Source organism: Anser anser (genome assembly GCF_964211835.1).
Source record: "Anser anser genome assembly, chromosome: 3".
Taxonomy (NCBI): Eukaryota; Metazoa; Chordata; class Aves; order Anseriformes; family Anatidae; genus Anser; species Anser anser.
Window position 1 is genome coordinate 104,450,705 of NC_139722.1, and position 14,978 is coordinate 104,465,682.

Genomic DNA, 14,978 nt, shown 5'->3' on the forward strand with positions numbered 1-14,978 from the left:
TGTCCTCCCCGCTGCCCATGTCCTGCCAGCTGCAGTTGGTTTTCATGGTGCTGTCACCCTGCAGTGGAAACCTGCCTGCATTGCTTCTGCAGTAACGCTCAATTAAATGCTAATGGCAGTCAGAAGCTACAAGCACAGCAATATAAAACAGAAGTTTATATGTGATGCTACTTTATCCTGATGAGTAAACCAAGTCATGGTGAGGGAAATGGAAACCTCCATGGGCAGCCGTGTCCTATCCTTAGTGTTAGTTACTAGTACTTCTGGTCCCAGAGATGAATTTGGGGGAGAGTCCACAGGTCTTGCTGGCAGCTGAGTGTCATGAAAATCATCAGATTTTGAACCTAGTAAGGCTTTATTGGAAAGGAGCAAGTGCTTAATATTGATAAAGTTTTCTATTCACCATTTAAACAGTCAGAAATGTCTCCATGTCAGGAGGACTGTATGTATTTGTGTTATTTTCTCATTTTCATATGCTTTTCCTTTCCTTAGAATGTTTCCTTTGGAGCATAACAGAGTTCAAACCCAAACTGAAATTCATTCTGGCTATTCTTCCATTTCCAGGATAAATAAATTGAAATCTTGGAGGTTAACCTATTTCCACCAAATTCATATCCTCTTCCCATCTGTCAGAGTGGGATGATGTAGTAACTCTGTCCTGCTCAATATATGAATGAGGGTGGAGAGAAGATAAACTATGCAAAGGGAAGGTACTGGAGGTCATACCAGCTCCATGGGTAGAAGCTGGCCCAAAGAGGAGCTGGAGTGAGGGAGATGTCGCTCTATACAACATGACACCTCAGCAGTTTAGCCCTGATTAATGTAAGAAAGAAGTATATCACTGTGTGATTAATTTCTAGTGACTTAGAGGTGTATTTAAGTGCTCCTGTGAATCAAGGCCTTCTGTAGTACTATAAACTAAGAGTAACTTATAATAGCATATATTAATTTCCATTAATTTTTCCATTAATTAATTTTATTGCATATAGTAGATAGTATACATTTTTTACTAATCATTTTTAAATGGTTGTGATTTTCCACAAACCCTAAACTCCAGACTCCTTGTTAAAATGGCAATATTAGCAATATTTGGCAATATGCCAAATCATGGCATTTTACCGGGTAAGACCTCCACAAAACACAGAGATCAAAGCAACCAACCAAGCTTATGTAGAAGAGAGCAGGAAATAGTGCTGCTGCTGCTCTGGTGTTTGCCGTCTGTGCATATCTGTTGGGTTTTGGTGCCTTGGGTTTGACTCTCATAATCTCCATTGTCACTCCACCATATTTTCTCCCCCCAGCATCCAGAGCAGAGTGGAGTTGCGGAAAAGACTGAAGTGCCATAGCTTCAAGTGGTACCTGGAGAACGTTTACCCCGAGCTCCGGTATGGATGTCAGATCTCCAGGGGGATGCCCCGTCCCTGCTGCCAGAGACATTTTCTCTGCCCCTCCGGTCTCCACACCTCCCTCCTACCCAGAGACACAGACACCTCCTCCCTTTGGCTTCACAGCAGAGCATGGCAAACTTTGTGCATTTGTGAATTTTTTTAAAACACTGCTCATTTGCAGTGTGATATAGTTCATTTGTGATCCTGCTTTCCATAAGCAGTCTTAGCCATGGAGAACCATGGCACAAGACCTCACTGTTATCAGAGTGTCCATGCTAGGAGTTTATGACCTGTATTCAGGTGACTCTGCCTTACTCATACCCTAGTGCTTTGTTTTATATGCACTTCCACAGCTGCTTTTGTGCAGATCCCTTTTAGTCACCAAATTACTCCAGGAACCATTGAGTCCATTACCTTAGTCGCTGCCAGGAGGAGCAGAAAGGGTGCACAAGTTTTGGAGATACCAGCAGGTCCCTGGAGGTGCAATGGCTGAGTGCAGAGTCGCAGTGTAAGAATGATTTATAGCCATCTTCTGGCTTTTTTCACCATGCATGGTATTGTGCAGCAGCACTGAAAAGGAATGCCAGAACTGTGTGGCAGTTTGTTATAAAGTTTCTCACTTCTGTAAGCTGAAGGCTGACCTTCAGCCTGCTCACAGTCTGTTCCTTGCTTCTCTATTTGCCTTGCACAGTTATTTATTCTTTCCCCTTATAAAGGCTGACCATCCATCTGTGAGTGCTGCTTCTGCAATGTCCCTGGCCATGCACTGCTTGCAGTGGTTTGATACTGAAATAGATCTTGTCGCTCATTTCCTGAATGTGAACTGGCACAGCAACACCCTCCTCACCCCACTGAGCCTCCCTGGGAGTACACTACATGCCTGAGGGGAGCAGGGATGATTTTTTTTTCTCCACGTTGTTCCCACAGGATTCCCAAGGAATTACTATATCAGACTGGGATGATCAGGCAAAGGCAGAGTTGCCTGGAGTCGCACCAGTCTGAAGTCCAAGAGTTGCCCATCTTGAGCTTAAATCCTTGCATCAACAGCAAAGGGACAGCAGCAACAGCACAGGTGAGAAGGCTGGAGATGCAGGCTCTGGTGCAGCTTCAAGGTGATTTTCTAAGCTTGCTAAAGTTCTGTTAGAGGGTTACCCTGCTGCCAGTCCCTTTCCTGAGGGAGCATGTAGTTTAACCTCCTTGCCTCAGTAGAGGCCCTGGGCAGGAGCAGGGACTGGTGCCAGAGCCCTAGTACAAGCTGGATCACTTATCTCTGTGCTAGTCTGCACTGAGCTCTTACTGCTGCCCATCTGCAGAGATCAGAGAAAGACAAAGAGAACTATAATTTTCTCTCATCTTTCAGCCTTATTTCTTTCAAAATGCTCTGAATTGCAATGGTATTTATAACTTCATAGTCTGTGTTCTCTCAATTGCCCATTAAACTATTGAGAATTTAATGAGGGTGATCTTGCTTTTTCAATCTGAGGAAAAAAAAAAGCTATATGAATCAGCATGTGTTTTCAAAAGCATATTCTAGGAAATGTTAGAGCTGAGAGCTGGCATATGTGCCTTACTGTGGAGTCACTGGAGCAGGACCCTGAGGATGTAGCTTCAAAAACCTGCGTTTGCTTCAGGCTTCCTTTGTGATTTTGGGCATGTCAGTGCATTCTCTCACCTTTCCCATTTATAAGAAGGGAGGATAACAATCACTCGCTTTTTTTGGCGTGCCGCTAAATAATTAATTAGGCAACAGTATGCTTACTTCTACTTGACTGTACATCCTTAATCCTCATGGTTAAACATTCAGACCAGGTACATATGTAAGGCCTAGCCTGAAGGTGTTGCTGAAAATTTCCCGAATTTGGATGTGCAAACAAAGCATGTCGTTATGTGCATCTCTTTCATATGCGATTGAATGCCTGCCTTTAGTCACTAAAATAATATCTGTTACAGTCTGGTTAAAAAAAAAAAAAAAGACTTTAAATTTTAGTAATTTCAGAAAGTATAGTGAACATAACTGCAAGTGCCACAGTCACCGTTCTTACAATTTACCTGATTTCCAGGTTTTAGAATTCTTTTTCTTTCTTCTAGTGCTACATGGACTTCTTACACAAACAGCAAGAGAAGTGAGCTAATGAGAACAGGTCATCATGTTTTGCAGGGCAACTTTGCTGAAGGAAAAAAAAATAGTGAAAATTGTAACTTCCAATAAATTGAATGTTTTAAAAAATCTTTTTGGGAAAATCAGAATGGAAAATACTGTTTGAAGTATTTTGAAATACTGCGTTTCAAAATGAAATGGCATACGTCTTTCTTGAGATACCAATTTTATGTGATATATTACAATGAGAAATGGCATGGCACCAAGTTGGATTGTTTTATTCCCATCAAACACATTCTGTTTTGACACTTCAGTGGAGAAAATTTTTAGAATTTTTCATGCCATGAACTTTTTCATCTTCACATTCTGACCCTGCTGCCGTTTGATTTCCACTGGATGGCAACTCCATTTCTCGTGGATGTCCAGGAGTGCAGTCAGTGTAATTCTGCAACAGAACAGAAAAATGCAATACAGACAGACCACCAAATAGGTTCACTCAATAAACAGGCAGGAATAGAGAACATTTTTATCCCTTTCATCTTTCTGTTTCTTTCTGAAGTAGTACTTGTAAACCACGGAGAACGTTCCAGATGGAAGTAGTGTGTTTAAATTTTCATTGTGGATAGAAGCTTATATTTTAATTGTACAATTGTTTCAAGACTACTTAAACTTAGGCATGACATGGGGGCTATAATCAAGCAATGGATGGCTACAAACTCTTCAGAAGGGATAGGTGATACGGTGGGGTAGCCACCATGTTAGGGAGTGTTTGGATTGTCTTCAGATTAGTAATGGTGACGACAGGGTTGAATGTTTATGGGTAAGAATCAGAGGGAAGGCCAATGAGGGAGATGTCCTGGTGAATGTCTGTTATAGCCTGCCTAACCAGGCTGAAGAGGCAGACAAAATATTTTACAAACAGCTGGGAGAAGTCTTGCAATCACTATCCCTTGTTCTCATGGGGGACTTCAACTTACCAGATGTCTGCTGGAAATACAACACAACAGAGAAGAACCAGTCTAGGAGGTTTCAAGAGTGTGTGGAAGATAACTTCCTGACAGTGAGCCAACTAGGGATGGTGCTCCTCTGGACCTTTTACTCATAAATAAGTAAGGACTTGTGGGCGATGTGATGGTTGGAGGTTGTCTTGGACACAGTGATCATAAATTAATAGAGTTTTTGACTCTTGGAAAAATAAGGACGTGGGTTAGCAGAACTGCCAACCTGGACATCCAGAGGGCAGACTTTGGCCTGTTAAGGAGACTGGTTAATGAAAAAGAGCTGGCAGTGTGCTCAGGTGGCCAAAAAGGCCAGCAGCACCCTGGCTTATATCAGGAATAGTGTAGCCAGCAGGACCAGGGAGGTGATCATCCCCCTGTACTCTGCTCTGGTGAGGCCGCACCTCAAGTACTGTGTTCAGCTTTGGGCCCCTCAGTACAAGAAGGACATCGAGGCCCTGGAGTGTGCCCAGAGAAGGGCTACGAAGCTGTTGAAGGGCCTGGAACACAAGTCCTGTGAGGAGCGGCTGAGGGAGCTGGGGTTGTTTAGTCTGGAGGAGAGGAGGCTCAGGGGAGACCTTACTGTACTTTACAGTTACCTTAAGGTAACTGAGGTGGGGATTGGGCTCTTATCCCAAGCACCAAGTGATAAGGCAAGAGACAATGACCTCAAGTTGTGCCAGGGGAGGTTTAGGTTGGATATTAGGAGAAATTTGTTTACTGAAGGAGTTGTATGGCAGTGGAATAGGCTGCCTAGGGAAGTGATTGAGTCACCACCCCTGGAGGTCTTTAAGAAACGTGTAGGTGCAGAACTTAGTAGCATGGTTTAGTGGTGGACTTGTCAGCACTAGGGTAAAGGTTGGACTACAGGTGATCTTAGAGGTCTTTTCCAACCTGACTGACTCTATGATTCTATGATCGCTAGGCTGTATAGGATAGAGTATGCAGCAGTCCCAAATGCTGCTTAGTTTCATATTTGATGTAAGAAGAGCAATAACGTTGACTTTCAATATACCGAAGTCACATCTTGCTGTGGGTTGTTGCAGCATAAAATCCCTGGAGAAGCCTCTATGCCACAGGACCACTGAGGCCAACATGGCCCCTGCCCCTCTGTGGTAGAGTAGTCGTAGAGAAGAGGCCTGAATATGGCCCAGCAGCAGAGCCCAAAGGTGCCTAACCAGTGGCTATCTTTGGTGGCTAGTATGGCAAAACAGGCCCTGAAGAGATGACAGAAAGTTAGCAAAGAAGTCTCTCTTTGGGGAATGTGGCAGTGTTGATAAGGGAAAATTTTTCACAATTGTTCACAGAAAATAATTCCCAGTGACAGAGGGTTAGCAAATGCAAAAACATAGTCATTTTTGTATCTTTTCCATTTTGGGGCCACTGGGATTCAAAAAAGAAACTTGCAGAGCTGTTGCTGTGGAGGGGAAGGTTTAGGAAATGGCAGGGCTTGTAGCTGGGCTGAGCTGACAGAGCAGTGGGCTGGCTGGCAGCAGTGTCACTTCTGCACCTGGACTGCCACAGGAACCCTTTGCACTTCTCTTTCCCTCTCCTGAGATGTACCTGAGCCCAGATTGCACCCCAGGGCCTTTTGATGAGTGGAGCGTTTGGGTATCCTTAGAAGACCCATGCAGTCACATGCTAACAGTCTTGGGCACTCTTTCCCTATGATGTTAAGTAAGTAATAATGAGGGCTGAAGTTGTTCCTGGCTTCTTCAGAAACATTTTTTCTCTGGCTGCTACCCTGGCTTTAGGGTACAGCTGACCTCTTGTTTGGCAGTGGAGCATGTACTGTTCTGTCACATAACACTGGGCTTGTATCAAGCTGCTCCTTGCTAGGCTGAGCGGCTACTATGCCAGGCTGAAGGTCACATTTTAAAATAGTTTCCTCATTTCTGAATGATGCTGAGTAGCAGTGACAGGTGCCTGCTTGAATGATGCTAAATCCTTGAAAAATAGTTGCAAGCCTTGGGTGCGGGTTAGTACTAGCTGAAGCTTCAGAGGAAGGGGATTGAGAGCATTGCTGCTTGTGGTGTGCAACTGGTAGTTCTGCTTTCCCAGCCCACCCTCTTCCTCCTCACTCCACCACCATTTCAGCAAAAGCTGTTTTGTCTTTGAAAAGGCAAGAAACATTGATCTCAGTTTCACCTCATGTGTCTGTTTTTCTTTGGTGTCAGTGGTCAGCTCATAACCCTGCTGGCATCTACAGGCCAGCCTGCAGCCCTGGAGCCATGTTAGCTCCCTAAAGGTCTCTCTTAGGAGGAACCTGGGGCTGCCCAGTTCACCAGAACCCCTGGGGTGCAAGGCTCTGCCATTATTACTGCTGTGCTGGCCACTGGAGTATTTGATGTGTCAGGGTTTAGAAGATAAAGTAGTTTCTTCTGGGGAAAAAAGCAGAAATTTTCATGCCAACTAATACAAATAAGAGAAAAAGTAGGGTAAGATAAAAATTTGTATGGCCATTTGCTTTTATTTTAACTCAAAGCTTTTCATGGATTCTGTGGTGTTCAAGTGCCTTTTTTTCAGACTTTCTTGATTTTATGTATCATTTTCTCAGGCTTTCATCTGGGGCTGAAAAGGGACAAGATAAAACTAGAACTAGATAAAACATGTTCAGCAGGACTGGCTTCCATAAAAAGCCGTTCTGTTGAAATAGAAGAGCCTTCTGAAAATCTTTCAGTTTAGATAAAACAGTAGCAGGACGGCCTGGGGCAAGGAGGCAGGATCTAATGTCGGCTGTTGAACTGATGCATATATTTAGCTTTATAGGCCTCACTTCTTAGGATGAATTGCTTAGGAGACATGGTTACCACCACCCCGTCTATCCCATGGACCTTTGTTGAATGAGAGGATGGTCCTGCCTTGAGACAGTGTGAATAATGGGATGGCATGAACAGAGCCTGGCCTGGAAAAAAGCATAGAGAACCTCTGGGAGGAGCCATCCTCTGTGAGGTGCTTCAGTGAAGCAAGCAGGTTACAGAGGTCAAGAAATCCCCTTATTGTGAGACCTCTTTCAATTCTTTTTCAATGGTCTTGGGTATCTGGAGAGGTCCCAGTTGACTGGAAGGTGGCAAACGTTATTCCAATTTTCAAGAAGGGCAAGAAAGAAGACCCTGGTAATTACAGGCCTGTTGGTCTCTCTTCAGTGCCTGGTAAAATTATGGATAACATTATAATGGGAGTTGCTGAAAACACCTGAAGGTCAATGCAGTCATTGGTTGCAGCCAACATATGTTCACTGCCTAATGAGCTTAATTTCCTTTTATGACAAGGTCACCCATCTAGCTGACCAAGGGAAATCAGTTGATGCAATCTTTTTGTATTTCAGCAAAGCTTTCAATACTATTTCTCACAGTATCCTTATGTCCAGCTAGATGAATACATAATAGAATGGGTGAGCAATTGGCTGATGGGTAGGGCTCAAAGTTTTATAGTAAATGGGGTTACATCATGCTGGTGGCCAGTCTCCAGTGTGGTTCCCCAGGCTTTAAGCATTCCTAGTGATCTGTCCTGGTACCTCTTGAAGTCAGTGAGGTTTGTGCTTGGTTTCATAGGGGGCAGGATCCAAGCCAAAGTGTTTGCTTTCCAGGTATAGGAATACCAAGAATCATCCCTGATTTCTCACCACCTTTCTTTCTTTTATTCCTCTTTGCAGGAATGGACATACACATACAACCACCAAGTCCGTCAGCAGCATCTGTGCTTGTCTGTGTACACCCTTTTCCCTGGTTCCCAGGTGCTCCTGTCACCTTGCAAAGAAGGTGACAACAAGCAGGTGAGCCCTTTCTTTGACACCCCATTTTCTTTGAAGTTCTCTTTCTTTCAGCAAAATATAGAATCATCAAATCGCTGGTGTGTTTGACATCATCTGGGAAGCACAGTCTGTCTGGAAGCACAGACTCTGGCCTGTTCAGCCCTTTGCCTTAAATGAATGTGTTGGTAAGGATGTCCATTAGTGCAAGTGGTGATCTGGATACTTATCTGCAGAAGTCAAAATGAAACTGGCAATTTAGTCCACATGGCTGCCAGTCAGCTGGCATATGCTAACATTTCTCTGCATTTAATCATTGAGCTGACATTTGAACCAGCGACCTGGGGAAAAAGCTGTTAGTAATATACTCACTTTCTGATGCCAAACAGAGGCTGAGCTTAAATGAGTGTGTTTCCGATGGGAGAAATGCTCAGCATGTATTCTGCTTGGTGTAGGCTGGGGGAGCCCTGTACTTCCCAGCATTAGGCCACAAAGTTGTGGTGATGGCTGTCTCTTGATGCTGAACCAGTGTAGTAAAAGCGTAAAGAGGAGGAGGCCTGTTCACTCATGTTTCTCCTCTTCTGTATGTCTCTCTGCAGCGATGGGGTAAAGTTGGGTCACACATTGAGCACATAGCTTCACGCTTCTGTTTGGACACTGAGATGACTGGGGACACGAATGAGAATACCAAAGAGCTTGTCATCAATCCTTGTGAGAGCACAGCCATGAGTCAGCGCTGGGACATGGTGATGTCTTGACCTGCTTGAGGACTTAACCCAGCTGGGCCAGGCACTGAGACTTGCTACACACAGCTGAGATGCACCTGATAGCCCTCACATGCAAAACCATTGGGGTCCTTGTGTATTATGGGACAGGAGAAGAATCACTCAAATAAAAAGGAGGACACAGTGCTGCAGGTTGAACAATGGACGTTGATTGCAAAGCATGTAGCTGCTATTGATCTGTCGGCAGTCATATGTTCAAAAAGAAGGGATGGCAAGAAACCAAAATGAAATGTTTCAGAGGGACACTCAGGGCTCCTGTGATGGGCCCTGCAGAAGTTCTGTGTGTACAATATTTATTAATCTCACTGGAAGCACAGATAGAAGAACACAGGACACCAAAAGGAGACTTGGACTAAAAAAAGCAAGCATGTCAATAGCTTTGGGGAATGAGGCAGGTGCATGAGGAGGGATGCGCTAAGGGATGTGAAGAAACAGCACCTGGGATCAAGTGGAAAATGCTGAGTTATCTTGCACTTTTTATTGCTGTGGTTGAGTTTGTCTTCTGCAGACAGCATGGGTAGAGCTGTGTTGCACATTCAAATTTGTATCCAATCCATGGACGTGTATGTACACAGACAGGGCAGTCATTTATGGTTATGGCCAGGATCTAGCCGTCGGGTAACAGAGTTGACCACCTCTGTGCTATGTATGGGGGTGTTGAATCTCTGAAGTCCAAGCAAACAGAGGATTCAGTGTGTGAGATTCAAGGATACAAACCACTGTGAAGCTGGGAGGAGCAGCAGTAACATGATTATTTCTCGTTTCTGAAGGACATGGTTGAGCCTCAGTCACTGAAAACTCCCTTACAATCTCATTATGTTTCTCCCACTGCTTCAAACAACCTGGAATAAGTAAAATTTTAACTCTTCTTCCATAAAAAATAATATTTTCAGCAATTAAAGATAATTGTGTCATCTTTGTGTTTCTCAATTTCCAGACTATGGAAGAGGGGACTCCCATGAAGTGCTGCTACCGAAGGAACAGGAGACTGCTCTGAGAAAGGAGAAGGGATAGGTAAAAGAATTGCCTGGTTTTGTCTTCCAGGTATCTTTTAGCCCAAGATGTGAAGTACTGAAGAAAGGGTTTAGGAATCCCCCAGTTGCACCTGAGAGTAGAGACCTCTGTATCACAAAATACCTCTCTCCCAGTGTGTCTTTCAATGTAGGTAGACTTGGCAGAAATTATTTCCTTGGGTTTTGGAGATAAATTATTAATTAGAGGTCACATCAGGTGCTATGGCTATGTGACTGCCAAATGAGAAAAGGACAGAAGACCTCAGAAGAGGTCTTAAGATTAGGAGAAACCTGCCCTTCAGAGCAGATCCCACCATGGCAGCAGGTAACAGGTGGTGGAGCACCAAGAACTGCACATACAGCTTTTGTGCGGTAACAGCTCTTGAAGAGAACTTTTACCGGACTCCTGACTTGAAAAAAAAAAAAAACAGTTTGTGCCTCTAAAAGCTTAGGGTTTAATGAAAATCCTGTCCTTTGGTCACCGTGCTACAAACTTCAGGTAAAATATCGTAAGACACTGAAGTTTTGGAGCCTTCAAGTGCTTTCAGAATGCCTTCTTGAATAAATTGATGGCTTTCAGAATTTTACTGTTTCAGTTTCTTCTCCCTTTGCACTAGGAGAGAGCTGTATGTGTAAATCTCCCTGGTTTTAAAGGCAGAACTAGCATAACTATTTACAAAATGTTGCAGGGTACACTTTCTATGTGCTGTGGTGATTACTGCGATGGAGTAAGTTGTTATTTCATGGTGCTAGATTGCATTGTTTCCATGTCACCACTTTGCAAAGGAAAAGGGAAGCACTTAAAATGAAATGGATCCATTCCACAAGGCAGGGAAGTGACCCTGGGCTCTTATTTAATTGAACCACAAATATCACATCTACTTTTCACACTGATGATGACAGCCATCCTGTAACAACTCCCTGGCTAGTGTTAGCAACGGAAATAACCTCTCAAGAGCTTGCAGCGTAACATGTTCGCACCTGTGCCATGCCTGCAGCCTAGGTTTGCCAAGCAGCTGGTGCTTTGATCTTGAACATTTAGAGACAAAATGCTGCTGCCTTGCACCTGACCTAGCATTTAGCTGAAAACCTTGGCTTCAGTTTTGAAGTCCCTATGGGTACACTCTGACCCAGACATTTCAGACAATCATAGAATCATTAAGGTTGGAAAAGATCTCCAAGATCATCTAGTCTAACTATCCACCAACCACCACTGTCACCCACCAAACCATGTACCTAAGCACCACGTCCAACCTTTCTTTAAACACCCCCAGGGACGGTGACTCCACTGCTTCCCTGGGAAACCTGTTCTAATGCCTAACCATTTTTTCTGAGAAGAATTGTCTCCTAATTTCCAACCTAAACCTCCCCTGGTGCAACTTGAGGCCATTCCCTCTAGTCCTATCGCTAGTTACCTGTGAGAAGAGGCCGACTCCCAGTTCCCCACACCTTCCTTTCAGGTAGCTGTAGAGAGCAATGAGGTCTCCCCTGAGCCTCTTCTCCAGACCAAACAACCCCATTTCTCTCAGCTGCTCCTCACAGGACTTGTGCTCCAGGCCCTTCACCAGCTTCGTAGCCCTTCTCTGGACACGCTCCAGGGCCTCAATGTCCTTCTTGTAGTCATGGGCCCAAAGCTGAACACAGCACTCGAGGTGCGACCTCACCAGAGCCGAGTACAGGGGGACAGTCACCTCCCTGGCCCTGCTGACCATGCTATTCCTGACACAAGCCAGGATGCCATTGGCCTTCTTGGCCACCTGGGCACACTGCTGGCTCATGTTCAGGCGAGTATCAATCAGAACCCCCAGATCCTTTTCCTCTGCACAGCTTTCCAGCCACTCTGCCCCAAGCCTGTAGCACTGCATGGGGTTGTTGTGACCAAAGTGCAGGACCCGGCACTTGGCCGAGTTGAACCTCATCCCATTGGCCTCTGCCCATCGACCCATCCTGTCCAGGTCCCTCTGCAGGGCCTTCTTACCCTCTGGCAGATCGACACTTCCCCCCAACTTGGTGTCGTCTGTAAACTTACTGAGGGTGCACTCAATTCCCTCGTCCAAATCATCAATAAAGATATTAAAGAGGATGGGCCCCAACACTGGGGGTTCCTGGGGGAACACCTCTGGTGACCGGTCACCAGCTGGATTTCACTCCATTCACCACCACTCTCTGGGCCCGGCCGTCCAGCCAGTGTCTTACTCACAGGCATGGCAAGGAGCTGCTCCACCAGTCTAACGCCTGCTCACTTTCCGAGATAGTCCCTAATCTCTCCACCTCCTCCTTAAGCTCTGCAACCAGGCTGATCAGATCGTCCACCTGCTCGCACCTCAGGCAGGCAGTATCTCCATCACCCACCACTGGCAGCAACAGGCTCAGGGACTCCCTGCAGTTGGAGACCTGAACCTCGAAGCAGGAAACGCTTTGCACACTGTGATCCCCTGCTCCACTGCGAAATGCATCTGCCCTGAAGGCCCCAAAGCTACCAAGTATCTAACAAACCTAGGGAAGTGCAGGTGATTGTGTCTTAAGCATCTGTTGGCCATAACCCTTAGACTACAGCATGTTTCATGGTCCAGGAAGTGAGATTAGCCCTATGAATCAGCAGTGTTTTTGGGGGAAGCCTGAGGTATCACCCTGGCTCCTGGGAAGCTTAATATAAGGGGACAATGAACTGGTAGTTTCCTGAGCTAGCCCCAATATGGCATTTAGCAAATCTGCTTAGCATTCATAAAAAAAAGATCCTGCATTGTGTCAGGGGAAAGGCTAACTGCTACTGAAATCCAACACACGCTTTTAGTTTTATTTAACTTATTAAAATACATTGGAGACAGATGAACATTTTTGCTTTGTATTTGTTACCTCCCTAGACGTTTATTATGACGCTGTGAAGTGATATACTTGACCTTTCAAAAGCATATCTAGATGGGCTTCTATGTCTATACCTCTTAAGCCCTAATGTCGTTAGGTAGTAATGCTTTTTGGTAACATTTTTGCATTGATTTGAATGAATAGAAAATAAATTAGGAAATATGGTTCTAATCCTGGACATTGAGTTTTGTGACAGGCTTTATTATCTTTTATTATGATAAGTCACTTCTTGTGCCTTGGGGAAATCCCCTGTGAAAATTACTCAGCAGGAAACTCAGGTCTAGAACATCTACTGCCTTTTAATGAGCCAAGCAAGGCTATGCCAGCACAACAAAAATCACCTTAGCCTTTCCCTCCCTTTCCAAAGGAGATCCATGTTCCAATGGGAAAAAATCTACATGATTTTAGTTGGGCTGGGGGAAGTCTTACAGTTCCTACCTGGCTCATTTCCAATTATTTTGTGCTCATCCTCACTGTGCCAGCACAGTACTGTAAGATAACAACACAAAGCATCAATGGTTGGAACCTCAGCTTATAGCATGCAGATGTAGTAATTTAGTAGTAAACAGAAGGAAATTGAACTCGAACTTCTTTAATGATTCAGTGTGGCAACAAGAAGATGGGGCTGATTGATGAAGACTTGGAGGACTATAGTTGAAGACAGGCAGCAGTCATGGAAACATAGAATGGCTTGGGTTGGAAGGGACCTCAAGGATCATCTAGTTCCAGCTCCCCTGCCATTGGCAGGATTGCCACCCACTGGATCAGGTTGCCCAAGGCCTCATCCAGCCTGGTCTTGAACACCTCCAGGGATGGGGCATCCACAACCTCTCTGGGCAACCTGCGCCAGTGCCTCACCACCCTCTGAGTGAAAAATTTCCTTCTAACCTCTAATCTGAATCTCCCCTCTTTTAGTTTAAAACCATTCCCCCTTGTCCTATCAATATCTGATTGAGCAAAGAGTCGCTCTCCATCTTTTTTATAAGACCCCTTCAAGTACTGAAAAGGTGCAATGAGGTCACCCCAGAGCCTTCTCTTCTGTAGGTCGAACATCCCCACCTCTCTCAGCCTTTTTTTGTAGGAGAGGTGCTCCAGCCCTCTGATCATCTTTGTGGCCCTCCTCTGCACCTGCTCTAACAGGCCCACATCCTTCTTAGTTGCCAGCAGGGTTCAACACACCACACTGCCCTAAGGAAAGCAGGGTCCGTAGTGCAGCAGGCTTGTCTTCTTTGTGTCTGGGACTCTGATCACAGCTGTGCAATAGGACCTATGCTGCTCAAGCTTCAGATCTTAAAAGTTTTAATAAAAAGCTGTGGGCTGGAATTGTTTGCAGAAGTGGTAAATAATGCAAAATCAAACATCACAAGATGCTAATAATGAACACATGTGGCAGATGAAACTGTAGCTCATTAATTTTCTGGCTAACTTAATTTATTTGAGTGATCATTCCAGCCCCAGTTTTAGGTGGCTGTTTACACGTCTGGTACGGGTGTCCACCCTACACTGAAACTTAAGGCATGAAATCCAGTGGAATTATTCCAGGTTTAAAGGTGTTTTCTGCATGTCCACTGTTCTGTTTCTCACTGGAAGTGCCTAAGAACCCTGTAAGAATAAAAACGTTACAAGCTACTTTGCCTCTAATTGAGTCTAATTAAGTTTTAAGTTGAGCTGCATCTTAGCTTGGAGCTGATGAAAAAATGTGTAAAATTGCAGGTAACAGCATTGCTTTTGCAGTGTAGGGGATGCTTTGTTTTCTCTGATATTACTTGGGCACTAAGGAAATCCAAGTTGTGTGTGATGTATAAAAAAACACATGACTGAGCTTCAAGGTTGGACTGTCCACTGCAACAACTGTCTCATTTTTTTTGTGATTTATGAGAAAGAAGTGTAGAGACAAGACGTTGCTATCGTACTGTGAAATTCACTTGTAAAACCAACTAACCAACCTATGAAGGAGGGAAAAAAAGGGAAAGCAAAAGGAGTATTGAAAGCTTATATGTAACCTGATACATGAAATAAAAGATGAATATTGCAAAATCAGGGCTGTTCCAAGGCCACAGGTTATGGAGTCAAGTAGAAA

At 44.5% G+C, this 14,978-nt stretch overlaps 2 protein-coding genes across 7 annotated transcripts in view; both read left to right on the plus strand.

Moving 5' to 3' along the window:
- The window catches only part of GALNT14 (polypeptide N-acetylgalactosaminyltransferase 14), a 75,345-nt gene extending 62,279 nt beyond the window's left edge, over window positions 1–13,066 (plus strand). For 4 of the 6 annotated variants that reach the window (XM_083831245.1, XM_083831242.1, XM_083831244.1 and 1 more), the window contains 4 exons: window positions 1,302–1,385; window positions 2,316–2,460; window positions 8,140–8,259; window positions 8,835–13,066. In XM_083831245.1, the coding sequence (XP_083687371.1) occupies window positions 1,302–1,385; window positions 2,316–2,460; window positions 8,140–8,259; window positions 8,835–8,993 (508 nt within the window). In that variant the 3' untranslated portion in view covers window positions 8,994–13,066. Of the gene's footprint in view, window positions 1–1,301; window positions 1,386–2,315; window positions 2,501–3,476; window positions 4,025–8,139; window positions 8,260–8,834 lie in introns of those variants that run through there. The other 2 variants (XM_083831241.1, XM_083831243.1) reach the window with 2 other exon arrangements.
- CAPN13 (calpain 13) overlaps window positions 9,925–14,978 on the plus strand; it is a 74,414-nt gene continuing 69,360 nt past the window's right edge. Inside the window, exon 1 of the mRNA XM_083831236.1 lies at window positions 9,925–10,034. The gene's annotated coding sequence lies outside the window, so the exon portion shown is untranslated. The remainder of the gene's footprint in view (window positions 10,035–14,978) is intronic.